At 37.4% G+C, this 20,209-nt stretch overlaps 1 protein-coding gene and 1 pseudogene across 3 annotated transcripts in view; both read left to right on the top strand.

Moving 5' to 3' along the window:
• SMC5 (structural maintenance of chromosomes 5) overlaps positions 1 to 20,209 on the top strand; it is a 93,321-nt gene that overhangs the window by 56,544 nt on the left and 16,568 nt on the right. For all 3 annotated transcript variants that reach the window (XM_038527107.1, XM_038527106.1, XM_038527108.1), the window contains exons 12-17: positions 2,361 to 2,455; positions 3,062 to 3,194; positions 5,257 to 5,430; positions 5,528 to 5,697; positions 15,146 to 15,269; positions 15,779 to 15,901. In XM_038527107.1, the coding sequence (XP_038383035.1) occupies positions 2,361 to 2,455; positions 3,062 to 3,194; positions 5,257 to 5,430; positions 5,528 to 5,697; positions 15,146 to 15,269; positions 15,779 to 15,901 (819 nt within the window). The remainder of the gene's footprint in view (positions 1 to 2,360; positions 2,456 to 3,061; positions 3,195 to 5,256; positions 5,431 to 5,527; positions 5,698 to 15,145; positions 15,270 to 15,778; positions 15,902 to 20,209) is intronic.
• LOC111098535 lies at positions 7,175 to 10,630 on the top strand (annotated as a pseudogene).

The raw sequence follows: 20,209 nt of genomic DNA, 5'->3' as shown, positions 1-20,209 counted from the left end.
CAACATACTTTGACTCACCTAGTGCTTATTTTCTGGTCCGTAAGTTTTTAAGTTCAAACTAAAGCAAAAAATAGCAACTAATTATACCAGCAGTAACTCTTGTGTAAAATCATTCAATTTTGCAAATTTCTTTTTTATATATGTCATTATTGGGGAATGAATTTGTTTTGCAAGAAAAGAAACAGCTCATAATTACATCTGTAACATGTTTTGAAGTTATTTGGAGTTAGTAAGAATAATTCATACTGTTTTAAGAGGGGAAAAAACATAATGATGGGCCTTTGGTCTTAAAGAAAAGCCAAGTTCATTCCAATACATTTCCTGATAGGGAGCATGGGAATCAGTATGTTGTTGCTTTTATATAAAACCTCTTCAGAAAGAATGAGAATTCTATATCTGGCTACAAAAACACCACAGAGAATCTAAGCCACTAAAAGGCAATGTGGCTTAGTAGTTTGGAGCATAGACTCTATAGATAGGCTGCCAAGATTTGAATTCTGGCTTTGCTACTAAATTGGGCAAGTTTCCTAAATGTTTTGTGCCATAATTTCTTTATCTGTAAAATGTAGATATATTATCTACTTCAAAAGGTGGTTGTAAGGATTAAATCTGTTAATAAGTAAAAAAAAGTATACAGAACAGTGCTTGTTTGCAATTATTTTTATTGTATGTGATTATCTATAAAATATATATTGTTAGCTGTTGTTACTATCAGTAAGATTTCTTTCCTTTTGCATATGCCACCTTCTTTTAAAAGCCCTAAAGAGGGGGATCCCTGGGTGGCGCAGCGGTTTAGCACCTGCCTTTGGCCCAGGGCGCGATCCTGGAGACCCGGGATCGAGTCCCACGTCGGGCTCCCGGTGCATGGAGCCTGCTTCTCCCTCTGCCTGTGTCTCTGCCTCTCTCTCTCTCTGTGTGTGTGACTATCATAAATAAAAAATTTAAAAAAAAATTAAAAGCCCTAAAGATTAGGTTTAGATTTTGCTTTAAATCTTTGCTAACAAGTGTAAATGAGGACAGGACCCTGAATCACCTCAAGTGGGGTCCTCTGTTTCTGTGGTACACTAGTGATTGGAAAGAATCCCTACTTTTTTTGGCTTTTACCATATTGCCCTCCTTCTGGTTTGGGAGTTGGCAGGAAATGTTGAATATATGGTAATTGCATAAAGTTGCATGTATAAAATTACAGAATGGACTCCAGAAAGTTAGACATTTGTGTAGTTTAGGATTATTTAAGCTTAGCCAATGAGTTTTTGGTCTGAAGAAGTAGGTTACTTGCATTACAAGTCTGATAAATGGCATGTTGCGAAGGGCATTCAGTCAGGTGCAGTTAGATGTTTTCTGTTGGAAATGGTCTGCTTAGCCTACACTGGGTACCTTTTTTTTTTAAGTAAAAAACTCATGCTGCTTCTGTGCTAGAGATTTGAATCCTATATGGATAATGTGACAGGAGATCCTGAAATTTTGACCTTTTTGTGTGTGTGCTAAGTAACTTTCCATAGCTTCAGGACCAAAACTACTTCCCACATGTCTGACTGTTCATTTTACATTGTGAAATTTATTGTATATAACTGCCTCCTGTAATATCTACTATAGAATACCATTAGCATCTTATCGTGTAAGAAGTATTGTGTCTGCTATACAGTTACCATAGATGAAGTTGCCTTCTGTTCCTAGTTTGCTGAGAATTTATCATATTTTTCCGCATCTTCTGGAATGATCGTTTGGCTTTTGTACTCTATTCTGTGGACATAAATTAGATTTTTTTAAAGATTATTTGTTTATTCATGAGAGAGAGAGAGGGAGAGAGAGAGAGGGAGAGAGAGAGAGGCAGGCTCCCTGTTGGGGAGGGGACTTAATTGCAGGACCCTGGAATCACGACTTGAGCCAAAGGCAGATGCTCAACCACTGAGCCACCCAGGTGCCCTAGATTGGTTTCTGAAATATATCAATCTCGCATTTCTCTGAGAAACTCTACTTGGTTATGTGTGCTGTTTACATATTGCTGTATTCTGTGTAGTAATATTTTGTAAAGGACTTCTGCATATGTATTAATGAGGGATAGTGTTTTTTGTCAGGTTTTGGTATCAAGATTATGCTGGAATCATAAAATGATGTGGGAAATGTCTTGCATTTCCTCTCGTTTTTTGGAAGAGCTTCCTTAACTCTTAAATGTGCTCTATTTTCACTGAAATTCTTTCTGTACAAACATGTAATTATAATGTCCTTATCGCACTAAAACATTTTCTTGAAAGTACCATTAAATATACAGTTTTGATCATCTTATACAGTAGGAATGTAACTTTAAAAATCATTTTGATAGTGTATGCTAAGTAAAATGTTTTTTCCCTTATATTCAGATTCGTGACAATAAAAAATTGAGAGTAAATGCTGTCATTGCTCCCAAGAGTTCATACGCAGACAAAGCACCTTCAAGATCTCTGAATGAGCTAAAGTAAGTCTCAAAAATATTTTTAGAATTAACCTGTTACTTTGAATATTGAGTAACCATTTAGCTCTTAAATACCTCTCTTACATAAGTATCTTATAGGCTGTATCATTCCCTTTTAGGATCTCTGCTTAAGTTTAAAAGAATGAAACTAGGAACAGACAACCATGGAATATTTACTGGTGATGTTTCAGATCAGTGGAATAATACTGGACTGTTTCATAAAAGATACTAAGATAGTTGGTTAGGTATTGGGAAAGTCAAACCGGTCATCACTTCATAATGCAGAAGTAATGTCCAGAAGGACTAAATGGAAAATTTGCAATTATAAAACAGTTAATAAATATCTTAATTCTGGGTATAAGTAAACATTCTAAATATAAAAGCAATGGAAGAAACAAAAAAGATTAATAGTTTTAATCATAAATATATTAAACTTTTCTGACAAGGGAGGAAGTCTCAACATTAATCACTTAATATTGATTTTAAAATATAAATTTTTGCCATACCATCATTAATTTATATTTTATTGTTTGCCACGTCTCAACTATCAGATTTCTGTAAATGATTTTCTTTTAAGAAGAAAAATCTAGTAAGTACTTTCTGTTTCAGACCATATGGATTTTTCTCTTACTTGCGAGAATTATTTGATGCACCTGATCCTGTCATGAGCTTCCTTTGCTGCCATTATCATATTCATGAAGTTCCTGTAGGAACTGAAAGGACCAGAGAAAGAATTGAACGGGTAAGAAATACTGAAATCATTACCAGAATCTCATTTTGTTAAAACTTCTTAGCATAAAAATAAAAAATTATGAGAAATTTAAAGAAGTAGGTCACTGTTGTTTTTAACCACACAGATATTCTTTGTATTTTACATTTTTAATATAACACAAAATAGTGACTGTTGACTATTATGTTATGACACATATGATATGGAGTTATCTAGAGTAAATGCTTTTATATCTGTATTTAATGAATAAAATGTTGAAGCCTGAAAAGACACCTGGCACTCTTACCTCATTCTATTTTGCTTGACAAACCTATGTTCAGACATTATATTAATTACTTTTTTTTGGCTTTTACCATATTGCCCTCCTTCTGGTTTGGGAGCTGGCAGGGACTGTTGAATATATGGCAATTGCATAGAAAGTTGCATGCATAAAATTATAGAATGGATTCCAGAAAGTTTAATCATTTAAATTCTTCTAGATTATTTTTCAGATAAATTATACGTTAGGGTGGTAGGCTGGTGTACAGAACTGTTTCGGTAAGCCCTTCCTTTCTTAAAGCTGCCATTTAAGATTATCTGCTATATGAATGACCTCCCTTCATAGGATCTCCCTTCTTGGCTAGCATAGCACACATATTTGTAGTTCTTATATTTTGCTAATTCTGCTTGGAGTTTTCACCTTCTCATATAAATCTCCAAGACTTCAGATTACATTTGTTGCTTCTATCACAGGCAGAAGCAGGAAAGAAATCTCTTCATCCAAAACAAGTATCTCCATAACACCAGGTTGTGTTTTTTGCTTGTAAGCATCTAAGGACCCAGTTAGAGACCCAACTACTATTGATTATATTGATTTCATTAGAAAATGTGTTTTAAAATTTTACACCTAGTGTACCAGTATTCCTGGGACAATTCTTTTGTAACTTAGGGACTCTTTATTAAACTTTATGGACAGAAGGTAGAAATGAGGGCTTATTACCAACCCATTTTGCAAACAAACAACAACAACAAAAACAATAAACCACCAAGTTAGTAAGTTGCATGTGTCTTTGAATAAAAATTACATTATGGAGAACATTTGAGGAAATGAATATTAGAGCTCTCCATGTGGGTATACCACTCTTCTATCCTTTAGAAAAGAGGACAAGACCATCTATATATAGGAAGATTTATGGAATTGTTCTCATTAATTTCTAGGACTCTCCTCTTTGGTTGTTTTGCCACCTTAGGCCATGATGACCTTTTTGCTGCGAGTGTCCTGCCCTTGCCATCTCTGTTAAATTTATTAGAACTTGAGTAGCCTTTTAGCTTTCTCTTTATTTCAAATTATTCAGCAATTTGTGGATACCAGGTTATACCTTGTTAAGACACATTTAAGCACATTTAAGTTTATCTCTTCACTTAGTCTATAAACTTCCAGATAGAAACGAGCCACAAGAGTATTGATAGTGAAGCTTCAGAGATTGGAAAAAAACTGTATCACGATAGCCTGTTATTCATGAATATGCAGCAATACATAGAGTAATGTTACTGTGTTTAGGATGTGCTTTAGTTTATTAAGCTCTTGAGAGACAAGCTTTCCAAAAAATGTAAAAAAAAAAAAAAAAATTTGAAAATTTTCAAGTGTGTCCATTAGGTATTCTTCCAAATATACAGGAATTATAACTGAGGGAAGGTGAGAATAAATGACTTAGTTGAGCTACCACAGTTCTGTGTTCTGGGCAGCTGGTTCCTGGCATCTCTACTGTAAACTCACCAAAACTCCAAAAGTACACTTACTTGAGAGAGATTATATAGTCAAGTAGAAGTATTGCCACCTTTGCTGTAGCTGTTTGGGTTTTATTCCTTCTCTCTTCCTTAGTATTTTCCAAAATAGTACCCTAAGATGTATCTATCACCCACCTTTTTAGAGATGTTACTGGTGAAGTTAAAAAAAAAAAAAAAAAAGTATATCTGTTTTGATCTTTTCAAATTCACTTGATCTGCATTTTCCAGTGTTTTAATCCTTTTAAAAATGTTTTAATGACTATTAGATGTACCCTAACAGTTTGACCTTGTTTGGCTTATATGACAGGTAATACAAGAAACCCGGTTAAAACAAATGTATACAGCAGAAGAAAAGTATGTGGTGAAAACTTCCTTCTATTCGAACAAAGTTATTTCTAGTAACACATCGCTAAAAGTAGCCCAGTTTCTCACAGTCACTGTGGATCTAGAGCAAAGACGACACTTGGAAGAACAGCTGAAGGTCAGTTACTTTGAGTATTAAAAAAAAAAAAAATAACTGGATTTATAATACTTTACCTAGAACTATTTTTAAAATAACAATCTTTAACATTTCATAGGAAATTAATAGAAAATTGCAAGCAGTGGAAGCAGGGTTGATTGCCCTATGTGAGCGAAACAAACATCTAGAACACAAAGACAATGAACTTAGACAAAAGAAGAAGGAGCTTCTTGAAAGGAAAACCAAGAAGAGACAACTGGAACAAAAAATTAGTTCCAAACTAGGAAGGTATCATTCAGCCTATTTGGGCAAGGGTGTGTGGGGAGGTACAGCTCTACGAGGATGTTATTAGTGACAAAGATGTTTTTTATTTTAGACAGATTAACAGTTTGTGCAGCCTTCTGTCAAGTCTGTTGGCACCATTTTTCTAATAGCATTTGCTCACTTTGCCTCTGTGTCACGTTTTAGTGATTCTCACGATGTGTGTGTGGTGATCTGTGATTAGGACTCTGAAAGCTCAGATAATGGTTAGCATTTTTTAACAGTGAAGTATTTTTCAGACATAATGCTGTGGCATACTTAATGGGCTACGGTATGGTGTCAACACGACTTTTAGACACACTGGGAAACCACAAAATTCTTTGGACTCACTTAATTGTAGTGGTCTGGAACCAAATCTGCAGTATCTCTTAGGTGTGCCTGGACCCTGCCATGACAATGCAGTTCCCACAAACATGTTTTTGTGATAATTTCCCTCAAATTGTAGTCCTGGTATTCAAAACAAAATTGTGGTCTGTAGGGTAAAGGTTGGGGAATCTTAAGTTGTTGTGAGTTTTCCTGTCCCCTGATTAGCTGCAACAATGTAGAAAAGTGCTTAGACCCTATGTGGAGGAGATACTCTTGCTAATCCTAAAGCATCTGCCCAAGGGCCAGGAGCCTAATGGGAATCCCTCCTGGGACAGGGGCCATTGGTGGGGACCACTTTTGCACTCTCACTCTGACCTGCCAGCACTAGTGGGTGTATGGCACCCCCAAATCCTCGACAGAGCTAGGCACCCAAGGGTCTTAAACTCTCTGAGAAACAGAGTTCTTAGCAGACTGCTCTCCCCAGGATACTGTATAGACAGCAGTCTCAAACATTTTCCTGTGAAAAAGATCTATTTACTGGTCCAAAACTTCATCCTCAGAGGCTTCAGGATCACCACATATCTAGAGGCTCTGCAATTGTTCTCAGGGAACATGGTCCAGGAGTTGCCATCTTTGTACTCTGTTGTCCTTGCTAAAGCTCACACACTCGTCTAGAGCCCTGATTTTTCCGACCTAGGTGTCCTAAATCTCTAGATTGCCTGGTCTGTAGATCAGTGAGGTTTATGGGAGTCCCGTAGGACTGTTTATATATTTGCATACGTTAAAAGCTGCTGCCTGAGGGTCCTAGTTTATATTCTAGTTTCCGCCTGAAACTAGGGATAGACTGAGATCCTTCCCTCTGGAACACTCACAGGACTTGGCACTCCCTCAACAACTGGGACCTATCAAGAATATAAATCAGGCTTCTTAGATTACAAAGAGTTAGAAGAGGCTTAAACAGCAGGGCTCATCTCTGTGAGGCCACTTCATGACTTGCTGAAGGTTGTTTCATCTGCTGCTTAGAAATCATACAGTCAAGCAAAATGAACAAGAATGTGTTCCAAATGAAAGAACAAGATAAAAATCAGAAAAGAACTGTTAATGAAATGGTGATAATTTACTTAAGAAATCAGAGTTGATGGTCATAAAAATGCTAATTGAACTTGGAAGAGGAATGAACATAGTAAGAACTTCAATAAAGAGAAGTGTAAGAAAGTACCACAAAGATTTCACAGAGCTGAAGAATACAGTAAGTGAATTGAAAAATATTCTGGAGGGGTTCTAACAACAGACTAATGAGACACAAGAAATATCAGTAATGTGGAAGACAATAGAGAAAAAAAAAAACTTCTAAGAGCGCATGTGTGCGAGCAGGGGTGAGGGACAGAGGGAGAGAGAGAATCTTAAGTTGGCTTCACGATCAGTGCAGAGCCCAATGTGGGGCTCAGTCTCACAACCCTGAGATCATGACCTGAGCCAAAAATCAAGAGTACGACACCTAACTAAATGAGCCGCCGATGCACCCCTCAAACAGAATTTTAAGAAGTAAAAATAGCGTAAGGGACCAACATGACAATATCAAGCAAAATAACTTTCACATTATATGAACCACAGAAAGAGAAAGCAGAAAACATACTTGAAAAATAACACAACTTCCCTAATCTCAGGAAGGAAAAGACATCCAGATCCAGGAAGCCCAGAGAGTTCCATGTAAGAGGAAATCTGTTCTGTAGAAGAGCACTGATTTTTTTTTTTTTTTTACTGAAAACAAATCAGTCATATGACAATGACATTTGACAGGACTGGAAACCCTACATTCCTCAATAATGAAGAATTTACACAATGTTCAAGGCTTTTGTTTTTTGTTTTTAAGCCATCATGACTGATGGAAGCATATTATTTGTATCTGAGAGAATATAACTTCATCACCTTAATATTTACCATTTAATCTCGTGGATCAAAGTATTTTATCCCAGAGAGGGAACATTCACTAGTTTTTAAAAATACTCTCTATCCATCTGCTGAAAAATGATTCATTAACACTTGAGTATTTAAAATCAGAATCCTGTTGTCCTATGCTTTGAAGAACAGTAGACCCATAGGAGTCACATATCTATGAATACGTGTAATTTATAGGAAATTTCAAATCATTAGAGAATGGTTTAGAAGGAACTATACAAGGCACATAGAGGCCTTAAGATGATCGAAATTGTAGCTATTGTCAGATAAGCTAAACTTTAGTTCATCAAGGATGTGTACTGTTAAAGACATTAATGAGCTCTAGATATCTGGACATCATTCACAATTTTATTGCTGGGTCACAAGGAACTACCTATGATAGAACATTTGCCTTTGAACTTCTGTGAACATCAGGGTGTGAATGTCATGTGCATGGTCTAGAATATTTGGCAAAAATGTCATGAGCTCTTAATGCAGTATGGGAAAGGCAGATCACGTTATTATAGGTTCCTAATTAAAGGACCACAGTGGATTTGGCTCCAAACTCATTGTATCATTTATCTTTAGTGGAATTCCAAGCCAGAGTTTATTGTTTGTACTCCTACCATGCTAAATTATGCATAAGTTAGGGCTGGAATATGAAGAGTACTTGGCGTTGAAGAGTCTCTGAGACAACTGCTAACAAAAGCCAAGATTCTCGGTCTGATAATTGTATAGATAACAGGCCTCAAAGAAGCATTGGAAGGGTTTGATCACAGCCCACCTCCTCCTGCTTTCTTCCAGAGTTCAAGAAAATCATTTCACCTGGCAGTCTCAGACCATTCCCTCAACATCAGCAGAGACTTGCACTCCTCCTAGATAGCAGCATATACCATCTTAATGAAAAGATGATGACAAAGAGGGTCATTGTTGAGTCAGTCCATAAGTTCCCAGTCTGTTCAGTCATTGATATGGCCAGTGATGTCTCAAGTTGCAAATATGCAAGTTCCTTAAGGCATGTCTCAGTTTCAATTTTTAGCTCAATTATGAGCCATGCAGCAACTGAAAGACCAGTTGGAGCAACAGACATGGAAGACAGAGGCAAATATTCATCAGCCACAAGAAGAACTAAGAAAAATTCAAGAACAACTTTAAATGGTCCATGGTTGAGGGCTGTAGATGTTTTTACAACAGTCCACCCCTGGGTTGAATTTAGATTCTGTTCAAATTTCTTCTGGAAATTCATCAAACATCCTATAAATATTAAGGACCAAGTTGTTCAAACTAACCAAAATCAAAGTGAAATGGTATTGGACACATTGGCACACTCAGCATATGATACTACAGCATACCCAACGAAGTCCATCAAATCAGAGTCAACAGAACGTACTGAGCTGGCACAGTCAATAAACACCTCTTTCCAGTTGGTCACAGAGCACTCTTACAGCCCCACTGTATGACACTATGATGATTTCATAGCAGAAAACGTGGTCCGGATTCCACCCACAAAAGAGTGCCACAAAACCGTACCCAGAGGGCTGCAGTTACCCCACTGGTTTGGGACAGAGAAGAATCTTTTCAAGGTCAGCGGCATGTGCTGTGTGATTTAGTACCTGCTCTTGTAGCTTGGGGGTGGTCGTGGTATTTAGCACTATGCTTATGGGTTAGGTGGTGGCTGCCTGCCCTACTTTTGCTACACAACAACAGCAATTACAGACCTTGTCCATCACGCAGCAGCAGCAGCGTTCCAAGGAAGGGCAGCTTAGTTTAGTTCAGCAACCCTCTTAGACTCCACTGACCCAACTACTGCAGCAGTTTTTACAGACTTGAAGGATTTCCATGGAGCAGTCTTGAAACCAGCTTACCCCTGCTGCATTTCCACTACAACAGGGCACATCCTTCAGTACCATCACCACCAACACCCACCTCAGCAACAGCAGCATCTGAGTCAGCACAGGACAAATTGATCTGTTCTTCTAAGGTTCAACCATGGTAGCATATATGCCTCCTCTGGCCTTAAGGGAGGGGGTTGGCCATGAAGAGTTGCTCAGATGATCTGAAGCTAGGAGAAGGCCTAGCGGTTTCACAAGAAACAGTACTGAATGTTCTAGTTTGTGGAATTAGGGGAAATGCTGCCTAGTACTACAGAAATACATTAAACACCAGTCAGTGGGAGATGATCATGGGTCCATACCCAACTCTTGACAGTGTTGAATGTGGCCAAATATTTTTTGACAGGAAAAAGTGTATTGCCAGATTGTAAGCTTATCTATGAAACATGGTCACTAATCAGAAAGGCACTAACAGTATTAGTAACTTAGTGGTTCTGTACTTTTTTTATAGGTATTACAGGACATGTCACTGTCCTGTCAGGGCTTTGCTTGCAGTGATGCTATGGGGGTAGTCTAGTAGACTCAGACCCCTTCCCGAGCCCCTTTCCTTTTCAGAGGATGATGGAATAGTAATTAATGTCAGAATGTTGTGTGGGTACAAATTTTCTATGTACACATACTGTAAATACTATGTATATGTCTGGATAAAAGAGAAAGCCAAAAAATAAAAGTCCTACTGCATCTCAATAAATGCAGAAAAAGCAGTTGACAAAATACAACATCCATTTTTTTTTTTTTTAAGATTTTATTTATTTTTTCATGAGAGACCCACAGACAGGCAGAGGAAGAAGCAGACTCCACACAGGGAGCCTGACGTGGGACTCAATCCCAGTTCTCCAGGATCACACCCTGGGCTGAAGGCAGTGCTAAACCGCTGAGCCACCCAGGCTGCCCACAACATCCATTTTTTGTAAAAACTCTAAACAAAGTGGGCATAGAGGCAACATACCTCAATATAATAAAGACCATTTATGATAAATCCACAACATACTCAACAGTAAAAAGCTGTGAAATCCTTTCTTTTAACATCAGGATCAAGACCCAGATGCCCATTCCCCCCACTTTCATTCAGCACATTATTAGAAAATAGAATTTCTGACCAGAGCAATTAGGCAAGAAAGAAAAAGCATCTAAATCGAAAAAAAGTAAAACCAGCACTATTTGTGGATGACCTGATTTTACATAGAATACCGTGAATACTCCACCAGAAGAAACTTGCAGGGTACAAAATCGGCACACAAAAATCTGTTGCATTTTCAAGATGAATTCAAGAGAACAGTCCCATATACAATCACACCAAAAAGAAAAGGCTTAGGAAGAAATCTAGCCAAGGAAGTGAAAGACCTGTATACCAAAAACTAACACATTGAGAAGGAAATGGAATATAACCCAAATGAAAGATTTTCTGTGCTCATGGATTGGAAGAACCAATATCTTTAAAGTGTGTTACCCATGGCAGTCTATAGATTCAGTGGAATTCCTATCCATTTCCAAATTCCAATGGCATTTTTTAGTATTAGAAGAATCCTAAAAATTTGGGGACCATTAAAGATATCAAATAGCCAAAGCAGTCTTGAGAAAGGACAATAAAGCTGAAGGCATCATGCTCCCTGATTTCAAACTATATCACAAAACTGTATTCATTAAAGCAGTATTGACCTAAAAACAGATGTGTACATCAATGGAACAGAATAGAGAGCCCAGAAATAAACCCCTGTATTCGTCTCTGGTCAATTACTTTGTGACGAAAGAGGGAAGAATAAACAATGAGGAAAGGGTAGTCTCTTCAATAAATGGTGCTGGGAAAACTGGATCACTAGCTTACACCACAAGAAAAATCAACTCAGAATGGATTAAAGATGAATGTAAGACTAGAAATTAATAAATTCCTGGAAGAAAATAGGCAGTAAGTTCCTTAACATGGGTATTGGCAGTAATTTCTTTGAAACTGGCTTCAAAGACCTTGGCGATATAAACAAATGGGACTACATCAAACCAAAAGGCTTTCACACAGTAAAGGGAACCACCACACCAAGAAGGCAACCTATGGATCGGGAGAAGATATTTGCAAATCACATATTCGTTAAGGGTTTAGTATCCAAAATGTAAAAAACTACAGCTCAGTAGCCAAAAAAAAAAAAAAAAACAAACTCCAAAACAAAGACCATTTGATTAACAAATGGGCAGAGGATCTGAAAGACATTTTTTTTTTTTTATTAAAAGTTTATTTATTTATTCATGAGAGACACAGAGAGAGGCAGAGGAAGAAGCAGGCTCCATGCAGGGAGCCCGACGCGGGACTCGATCCCAGGTCTCCAGGATCATGCCCCGGGCCGAAGGCGGTGCTAAACCGCTGAGCCACCAGAGCTGCCCTGAAAGACATTTTTTTCAAAGAAGACCTACAGATGGTCAGTAGGCACCTGAGAGTGTGCTCAATATTATTAATTATCAAGGAAATTTAAATAAAAACAATGAGACTACCACCTCACACCTGTCAGAATGGCTATTATCACAGGACAGGACAAGAGATACCACATGTTGGTGAGGACACAGAGACAAGGGAATCCTTTCCACTCTTAGTGGGAACGTAAATTGGTGTAGCCACTATAGAACACAGTATGGAGGTTCCTCAAAAAAAAAAAAAAAAAAAAAAAAAAGAACTACCACAAGATCCAGTAATTCTACTTCTGGATATTGATTCAAAGAAAATGAAAGCTCAGATTTGAAAAGATATCTGCACTCTCATGTTCATTGCAGGATTATTTACAAGAGCCAAGTCATGGAAGCATCCTAGGTTGTCCATGGAGGATGAATGGGGAAAGAAGTGGGATACACATGGAAACATGACGCATGTATGTGCACACACTGCACTATTTAGCCATTAAAAAGGATGAAATCTTTTGTGACAACATGAATGGAACTTGAGAGTATTACGCTAAGTGAAATAAGTCAGATGTCGTATGATTTCACTTTTAGTGCAATCTGAAAAACAAAGGAACAGAAATGCATAGATACAGAGAACAGATTGGTGGTTGCTGGGGGTAGGGAGGAGTGTTGGGGGTTTGGTAAAATAGGTGAAGGTGATTGAGAAGTACAAACTTCCAATATAAAATAAAAGCTCATGGGAATGTAATGTATGGCATATGACTATAGTTAATAACACTGTAATGCATTATTTGCAAGTTGCTGAGAGTAGATCTTAAAAGTTTTCTTTAGCAGAAAAATCTTTTATAATTGTATAGTGACAGATGTTAACTAGATTTTTTGTGGTGATCATTTCAGGATCGATACAACCACCAAATCATTATGTTTTGCCCCTGAAACTAATATGTCAATTATACTTTAGGTAAAAAATGAAATAAGATTCATGATTTAATACAGTTAATTTTTCTGTCATCAAAAATATTAATTGAATTTGGTATGTTTGAAATTTTTAAGTACACGGCAGTGAAGAATCTCATGACTCTGAGTCCCCTTTGGTGCCATTACCTAGATTCATTCCAGAGCACTAGCGTTTTTATTCACCATTGTTTTTGTCCATTAGTGCAAAACATCACTTCAGTGAATGGGGCAGTTGAGGTCTTCTTCCAACAGTGAAAATGGTTCATGATTCCCCTGAAATGGTTTCAGGGATCCCCACAGGATTCTGCAACACCCCTTGAGAGCCACTGACCCAGACATATATCCAAAGTAATCCATCCACTGAATTTGGATTGCTGGGAGAGGAGAGAAGAGGGTACAGGCAGTGAGATGAACAGTCCAGACCATTAGCCATTAAGCTGTGCATTCTCTTCTCGACTCTAAAGAGAGTAATGGGAGAGGAGGAAAACATGCTGATTTTCACAGAAGAGAATGGGCATCTGGGGATTTAACTCACTTCTTCAATTGTAATCTCCCTTGTTAAATTGGAATTATGTCTGCTTAGCCTTCATGCTCACACATTCCACAGAATTCTGTACAAGGACATGAATAGTCTTAAGTCTTTTCCTAAAGAAAAACTGGTAGGCAACCATTCTTAGAACTGATATGTTTTATTGCGTTTGGATATTTTGTAGAAATGGGGATATATAAGCAGAGATAAAATTTATGTTTATTCTAGGGGCAGGGAATGTGGCTTCCGGTTCAAAGGTTTTTCTCATGGCCTCAGACCTTTTTGTTGTGATTTTTTCTTTTATGTTTTCTATAAAGATTTAAATATTAATAGCATTGTCAACCTTTGGTAATAAATGACCACTCATGGCCTTAAGGTTATCTGTTTACCTTGCCCTAATGTAGTATGTTTTTAAACACATTGGTAAATTGAATTGTATTGAAATATGTTAAGAGAATTGGTGCTGTTTTGGTTTTGTTTGTTGGTTTGGGGCTTTGGGGGTTTTGTTTTTAAGCAAACAGTTGTCCATTAACTCAGTGAAAAAGTAATAGTGTACCTTGATTACTTAAAGCAAGATAGTATTTAGTCTGGCTGCCTAGGAGGTTTTTCATCTCTCAAGTCTCTTTTCAACTTTCACCTCTGGCCTCATTCCTCTCTTTCATCATCTACAAGTCACTTAACTTTTCATGTTCACCTGTTCTGCTGGACCCACTGTCTTAAAAACTTTTCATAGGTAGTGTGGATTTTTGTAGTGAGATGGCCTTTCATACCCATCACCAGCCTGCTGTCTCATACCTATAATTAATTGCCTCTAGTTACAACACTGCATTCCTTGAGATTGACTTTTCATTTATACAGTCTCCTTTCACTCGACCCATTTCGCCTTACCTCCCTGGCATCCCCCTACTCTCTTCCATGTACTGGTCAGGCCCCTCTCTACAACATCTGAACTTATTTATTATTGTTTCCAGTGGAGAAAAGGTAACATGGTGCAGTGGAAAGAACTTGGATGTCAAACATGTCTTAACCACATGCTTGCTATACATGATCTTAGAGTAACTTCTGATTCTTAGTTTCTTCACCTTGACTAGCAGAGTGTCAGTTTTTAGGGTTTATTGTCTTTTCAGTATGTATTTTAAATCTTAATCAGATATCCTCAGTTAAACTACTTTAAGTAAGAGACTGTATGTAAACAACATTAATAACAATGGTAGTAATTAATATTCATCAACTGGTTAAGGGCCAGGCACTGTGCCAAGTGTGTTATATGTTTTACCTTTTTAAAATTTTCATCATAGCCCTGTAGGGGAAGTAGCATTGCTAGAAAGCCCATGAAATAGCAGGAGACCTAAGGATTTTTGCTCAGTCCCTGTGTTAACTCTGATTTCTGCATCATTGTTTTATGCAGTTTAAAACTGATGGAACAGGATACTTGCAACCTTGAAGAGGAAGAGCGAAAAGCAAGTACCAAAATCAAAGAAATAAATGTTCAAAAAGCAAAACTTGTTACTGAATTAACAAACTTTGTAAAGGTAAGGCATTTTCTTAAAAACTCTTCTAAGGGGATCCCTAGGTGGCGCAGTGGTTTGGCGCCTGCCTTTGACCCAGGGTGCGATCCTGGAGACCCGGGATCGAATCCCACGTCGGGCTCTGGGTGCATGGAGCCTGCTTCTCCCTCTGCCTGTGTCTCTGCCTCTCTCTCTCTCTCTGTGTGACTATCATAAATAAATAAAAATTAAAAAAAAAAAACTCTTCTAAGATTTTTACTATCAATTTTAACTTGCTTTGTTTGACATTTCTCCTTATAGGTTAATAAATTAGTTAAAAGCTGTCATTAAGCTAAATTATTTTATTCCAGATGATGCAATTAAGCACAGAAAAACATTTAAAAATTCTCTTGTAAGAAGTAGTTGTAAAAAGAACTAATTGAGGTATCAGTCACATTAAAAAAATGTTCCTTTTTCTCATGGTTTATACTAGTTTAAAAAACTTTTTCTTAGTTGTAAAACAAATTAAAATTTTAGGGCTTTTTTGTTCCTAGATTTGTACTTCTTTGCATATACAAAAAGTTGATTTAATTCTTCAAAATACTACAGTGATCTCTGAGAAGAACAAATTAGAATCAGATTACATGGCTGCTTCATCACAACTTCGTATAACAGAGGTACGGTTTTTGCTTTTATTTTTTATGATAGGGTGGTTCTAGCCTTAGACCTGGTTTGAAAACCTGTATCTAGCACTTAGAATATGCATTTTGTTATGTGCTCTTTAGTTTATGAATTAATGCATTTTGCTGATGAGGAAGCATCTTTTGAAACAGTGTATTTTATGTTACTTGATAGGGGGAGTTATGGTAATAATCAGAGTCTTATGTAGTCACTCGACAAAGTCTCCTCTGTGTTCCCTTAGCCCATCTAAATTACAGTCACACTATTAACAGGTAGCATCTAGTAGCTTTTATTGCAGCTTGTACATCCCATAAAATAAACCGCAGATGAGTTATAATCAACACTAATTCTGGCCTAGGTGTACAGTTTTGGTGGTTTAAACTTCCGTTAATATCGATCTGTGAAATAATATTAAAATAGTGTGCAGGGGTGAAACAGGATGCTCTAAAGTTAACAAAAATTGCAAGGGCGAACTGGCAAAAGAAGTGGTGACAGTGGCATAGTTTTTGAGTCTTCCAAATCCTTTCTTAAAAATAGAAGAGTAACTAGGATAATGACCACAAATTCATGGATAACATATACAACAAAACTAAGTTTCAGAGCTCCCCTGTTGTTGTACTGCAGTATACTCTCCCACTGACCACCCAGAGTTAGCATCAGACTGTTCAGGTTAAGGGCACAGACTCAACAAGCCTGCCCTTCAGGCTCTTCCCCTCTCCCCTGAAGGCTCAAGAGTAAGTCACTCAATGCCCCGACACTCTGATCACATAATTTGCCTTTTGGCATTGTCTCTTGAGTCCCCTCAAGCTCTTAGGTCCTCTCCTAAGCTTGAATGTAGGTATGATCCAAGGGGGCGGGCTTATGAATAATAGACATTCCTATCACTCAGAAAATTCCTAGGGTTTAGAGTCTCCTTCCCAAAAACCAGGGACAAAAGCCCAATTCTTTATTACATGACACATATGAACCTCCATCATATCAGTGGGTAAGATTAAGTCAGCGGCAGCGGCGGTACAACTAGTGTGTTATCGGTAAGTGTGTGGTAAACAGAGGGAGAGCTCAGAGAACCCAAAAATGGAGGTCACCAACAGGTTCTCCTCTCTAAAGGGAGGCCCCACTAACTGTGGAAAGCTCAGATCAGTTTGAGAACAGCTGAAAGTGGGAGGTGACTGCAGGTCCTAGAAAGGCGGATGGTGCTGTGGTGGTCCAGGTCCTGTGAACCAGACTAAACTACTTTGCAAAAGAATGCTGCTTACTGAAACTAGAACCATGTGGTACACTAAGGAGACAGTTAACTTGGTAGTACATGGTTAGAAGGCTGACCCTGTAGCTAACACGCAGCACTAAAAATGGGAGAAGAGAGACAACAGAAGTAAAATAGAATATACTTCCTGACTGTCTGATAGGTATTATCAGGAAATAAAAGGATAATACTTCAGAGTGGGTGCTTTGGGAGACAGAAATAAGGGAGAATTTCAATATTTATAGTGGGAACCAAAAGACACTATTCCAAATAAAATATAAAGGACATAGGACATTATATAAAGTATTTGCGTAAACTTTCCTAAATACCAAAAGATACACAAAGAAAAGGGGAGGAAGATAAAACAGATCTTTAAAGATTGAGTATTTTATTTATATGTGTATTTGCCACAAAAGTAAATATGACATAAAATGGCAGAACTGGGGCACCTGGGTGGCTCAGTGGTTGAGCATCTGCCTTTGGTTCAAGTTGTGTTCCCAGGGTCCTGAGATCGAGTCCCACATTGGGCTCCCCACAGGGAACCTGCTTCTCCCTCTGTCTCTGTGTGTCTGTCTGTGTCTCTCTGCCTCTCATGAATGAATAAAATGTTAAACAAACAAACAAAAAAAAACAGAACTAAGGCCAAACATCAATCTTGTCACTAAGTATAAAAGGATGTGTAACTCATCTTTTAAAAAAGGATTATTTCCAAGTTCCAGTATGGTGCAGAATGTGAGGGGTACATCTAAGAGAAGAGATCGAGAAAGGTTTAAATAAGAGGATGATAAGCCCAAGGGATTTTTTTTTTAAATCAAAAAGATCCAAAATACCTATCAAAAGTCTCTATATTTATGGAATTATAAATATACTTAAAAATAGTAATATTGGTCACCTTTGGAGGATATTGGAGAACGAGCTCATTATTTTGAAAAATGGCAAAGAATTCTACAATCCAGAATTTCCTATGTGAACTATTACTTAGGATAAACAAGTATAAGAGAAGTTCCTCTTTACAGGAGCATTTCAGATAATAAATGCAGAGGGAATTTTAGTATTAGAATATCACCACTTTGCAGCTGCTAATGAATCAGTGGATCACATTAGCTGCTAACATCACCAAAAAATAACCAGATATTTATATGTATTCCCACAGACATAACATGAAATTATTTTGTGAGAAAATTTCAGTCTGATTAAGCCTCTGGAACAAGGGTGTGTCGACATCAGCACTGTCAACATTTTACACTGGAGAATTCTTGTGGGGGCTGTGCTGTGCATTGTAGAATGCAGTATTTCTGGCCTTTACTTGCTAGATACCAGCAGTATACCCCTCCCCACTGCAGTTGTGACAATGTTGCCAGATGTACCCTGGGGAACAAGACTGCTCCCATTTCAGAACCACTGTTCTAAAACTACCAGTTTCAAGTCTTCAGAGTAGTCTATTTTATAATTAGATCTCAATTTAGATGATAAATTGTCATCAGAAGTATTTAATTATATTTTGATTTTGGTGAAACCTACAGTTGAAAAAGTAAATTCATATACACAGGTTATGTAACTAAACATTTTCTAATAGCTGTAGTATGGGTTTTTAAATTTTTTTAAAGATTTTATTTATTCATGAGGATCTAGAATTGTAGATGATAGGTACATGAAGGTTTATTATATTCTACTTTTGTGTATGTTTGAAGTTTTCCATAATAAAAAATAAAAAGTTTCCATTCTTGACCATCATGAAATAATAGGGGTCATAAGTATTATCTCACTTTAAGCCACTAAAAGATGGAACAAAATATATGAAGTAGTGATTTTCAGACACTGGATAACAGGCAGCACAGGATGGTGATTTTTGAGAGAAGGGAAAACAGTGCAAGGTGATCCCTGTGATTGCCTTAGCTTACTGCCAGGAGAGTTTTTAGGCCACACTGTAGGGAAGAGGAACCCAGTAGGAAATAGAGCAAGCACTGCAGGTCTTACACATGGTAAAAGAGTATTAGGAGAATATGGTCAAAAACATTCTGGCAGTAAATCTGACAGTTTAGAAGAAATGGGCACACTCTTGAAAAGCCACAACATATCAAAAGTCCCTGAAGGAAGACCTAATTAGATTAGCCCCATATTTACTAAAGAAATTAAATTTGTACTTAAAAACCTTCCCACAAGGAAAACTCCAGATCCAGAGGCTTCATTGGTGAATTTCACCAAGCCTGAAAAGGAAGAATTAATAGAGGTTCTACCTAGAGTCTTCAAAAGGTGTGGGGGGTGGGGTGAGGGTTACTTCTTGATACATTGTATGAGGCTAGTATTCCTAATATCCAAACCAGGCAACTCTACAGACCAGTATGTCTCATAATTCTTTTTTTTTTTTCATAATTCTTTTAAAAAGTTAGTAAGTGAAGTCCAGTGCTTTATAAAAGAGTAAAACATCCTAACCAAGTGAGTTTATTATCCCAGTGTGTATCCCAAAAGTTGATCTAATGTTTGAAAATTCATCAGTGTAATCATGTGAATGACTACAGAAAAACCAGATGATCAGATGATCATCTTAAGTATACACAGAGAAAAAACATTTGCTGAAGTCTAGCACCCCTTTAATGATAAAAACTCCGTGTATCTAGGAATACAAGGAAATTTTATACATCTGATAAAAGGCATTTACCCAAAACCATTAGCTCATATACTCATTGATGAAGGAATGAAAGCTTTTCCCTACTGATTGGAAACAAGGAAAATGCTCACTAATCAGTTGTGTTCCACATTGTACAAGAGTATCTAGCCAGTGCAGTGAAGAAAAAACAAAAACTTGTCTACTTCAGACCAACAGATTTCTGTGGAAAATCTTAAAGAATCAGTGCATTCAGCAAGGTTTCAGGATCAGATGTGGCTCCGTCTACTAGCAGTGAACAATTGGCATTTGGAAGTTTAAAAATACTCTTTGGGGTGCCTTACTAAGCATCTGACTCTTAATCTCGTCTCAGGCGTTAGCTTGGGTTCTTGAGTGCAAACCCTGAGTTGGCTCCACACCCAATTTTTAAAAATGCCATGTACAATAGCTTCAAAA

Source organism: Canis lupus, chromosome 1 (assembly GCF_011100685.1).
Source record: "Canis lupus familiaris isolate Mischka breed German Shepherd chromosome 1, alternate assembly UU_Cfam_GSD_1.0, whole genome shotgun sequence".
NCBI lineage: Eukaryota > Metazoa > Chordata > Mammalia > Carnivora > Canidae > Canis > Canis lupus.
The sequence above is the reverse complement of the archived record's forward strand: the minus strand, read 5'-3'. Positions and strand labels throughout refer to the sequence as shown.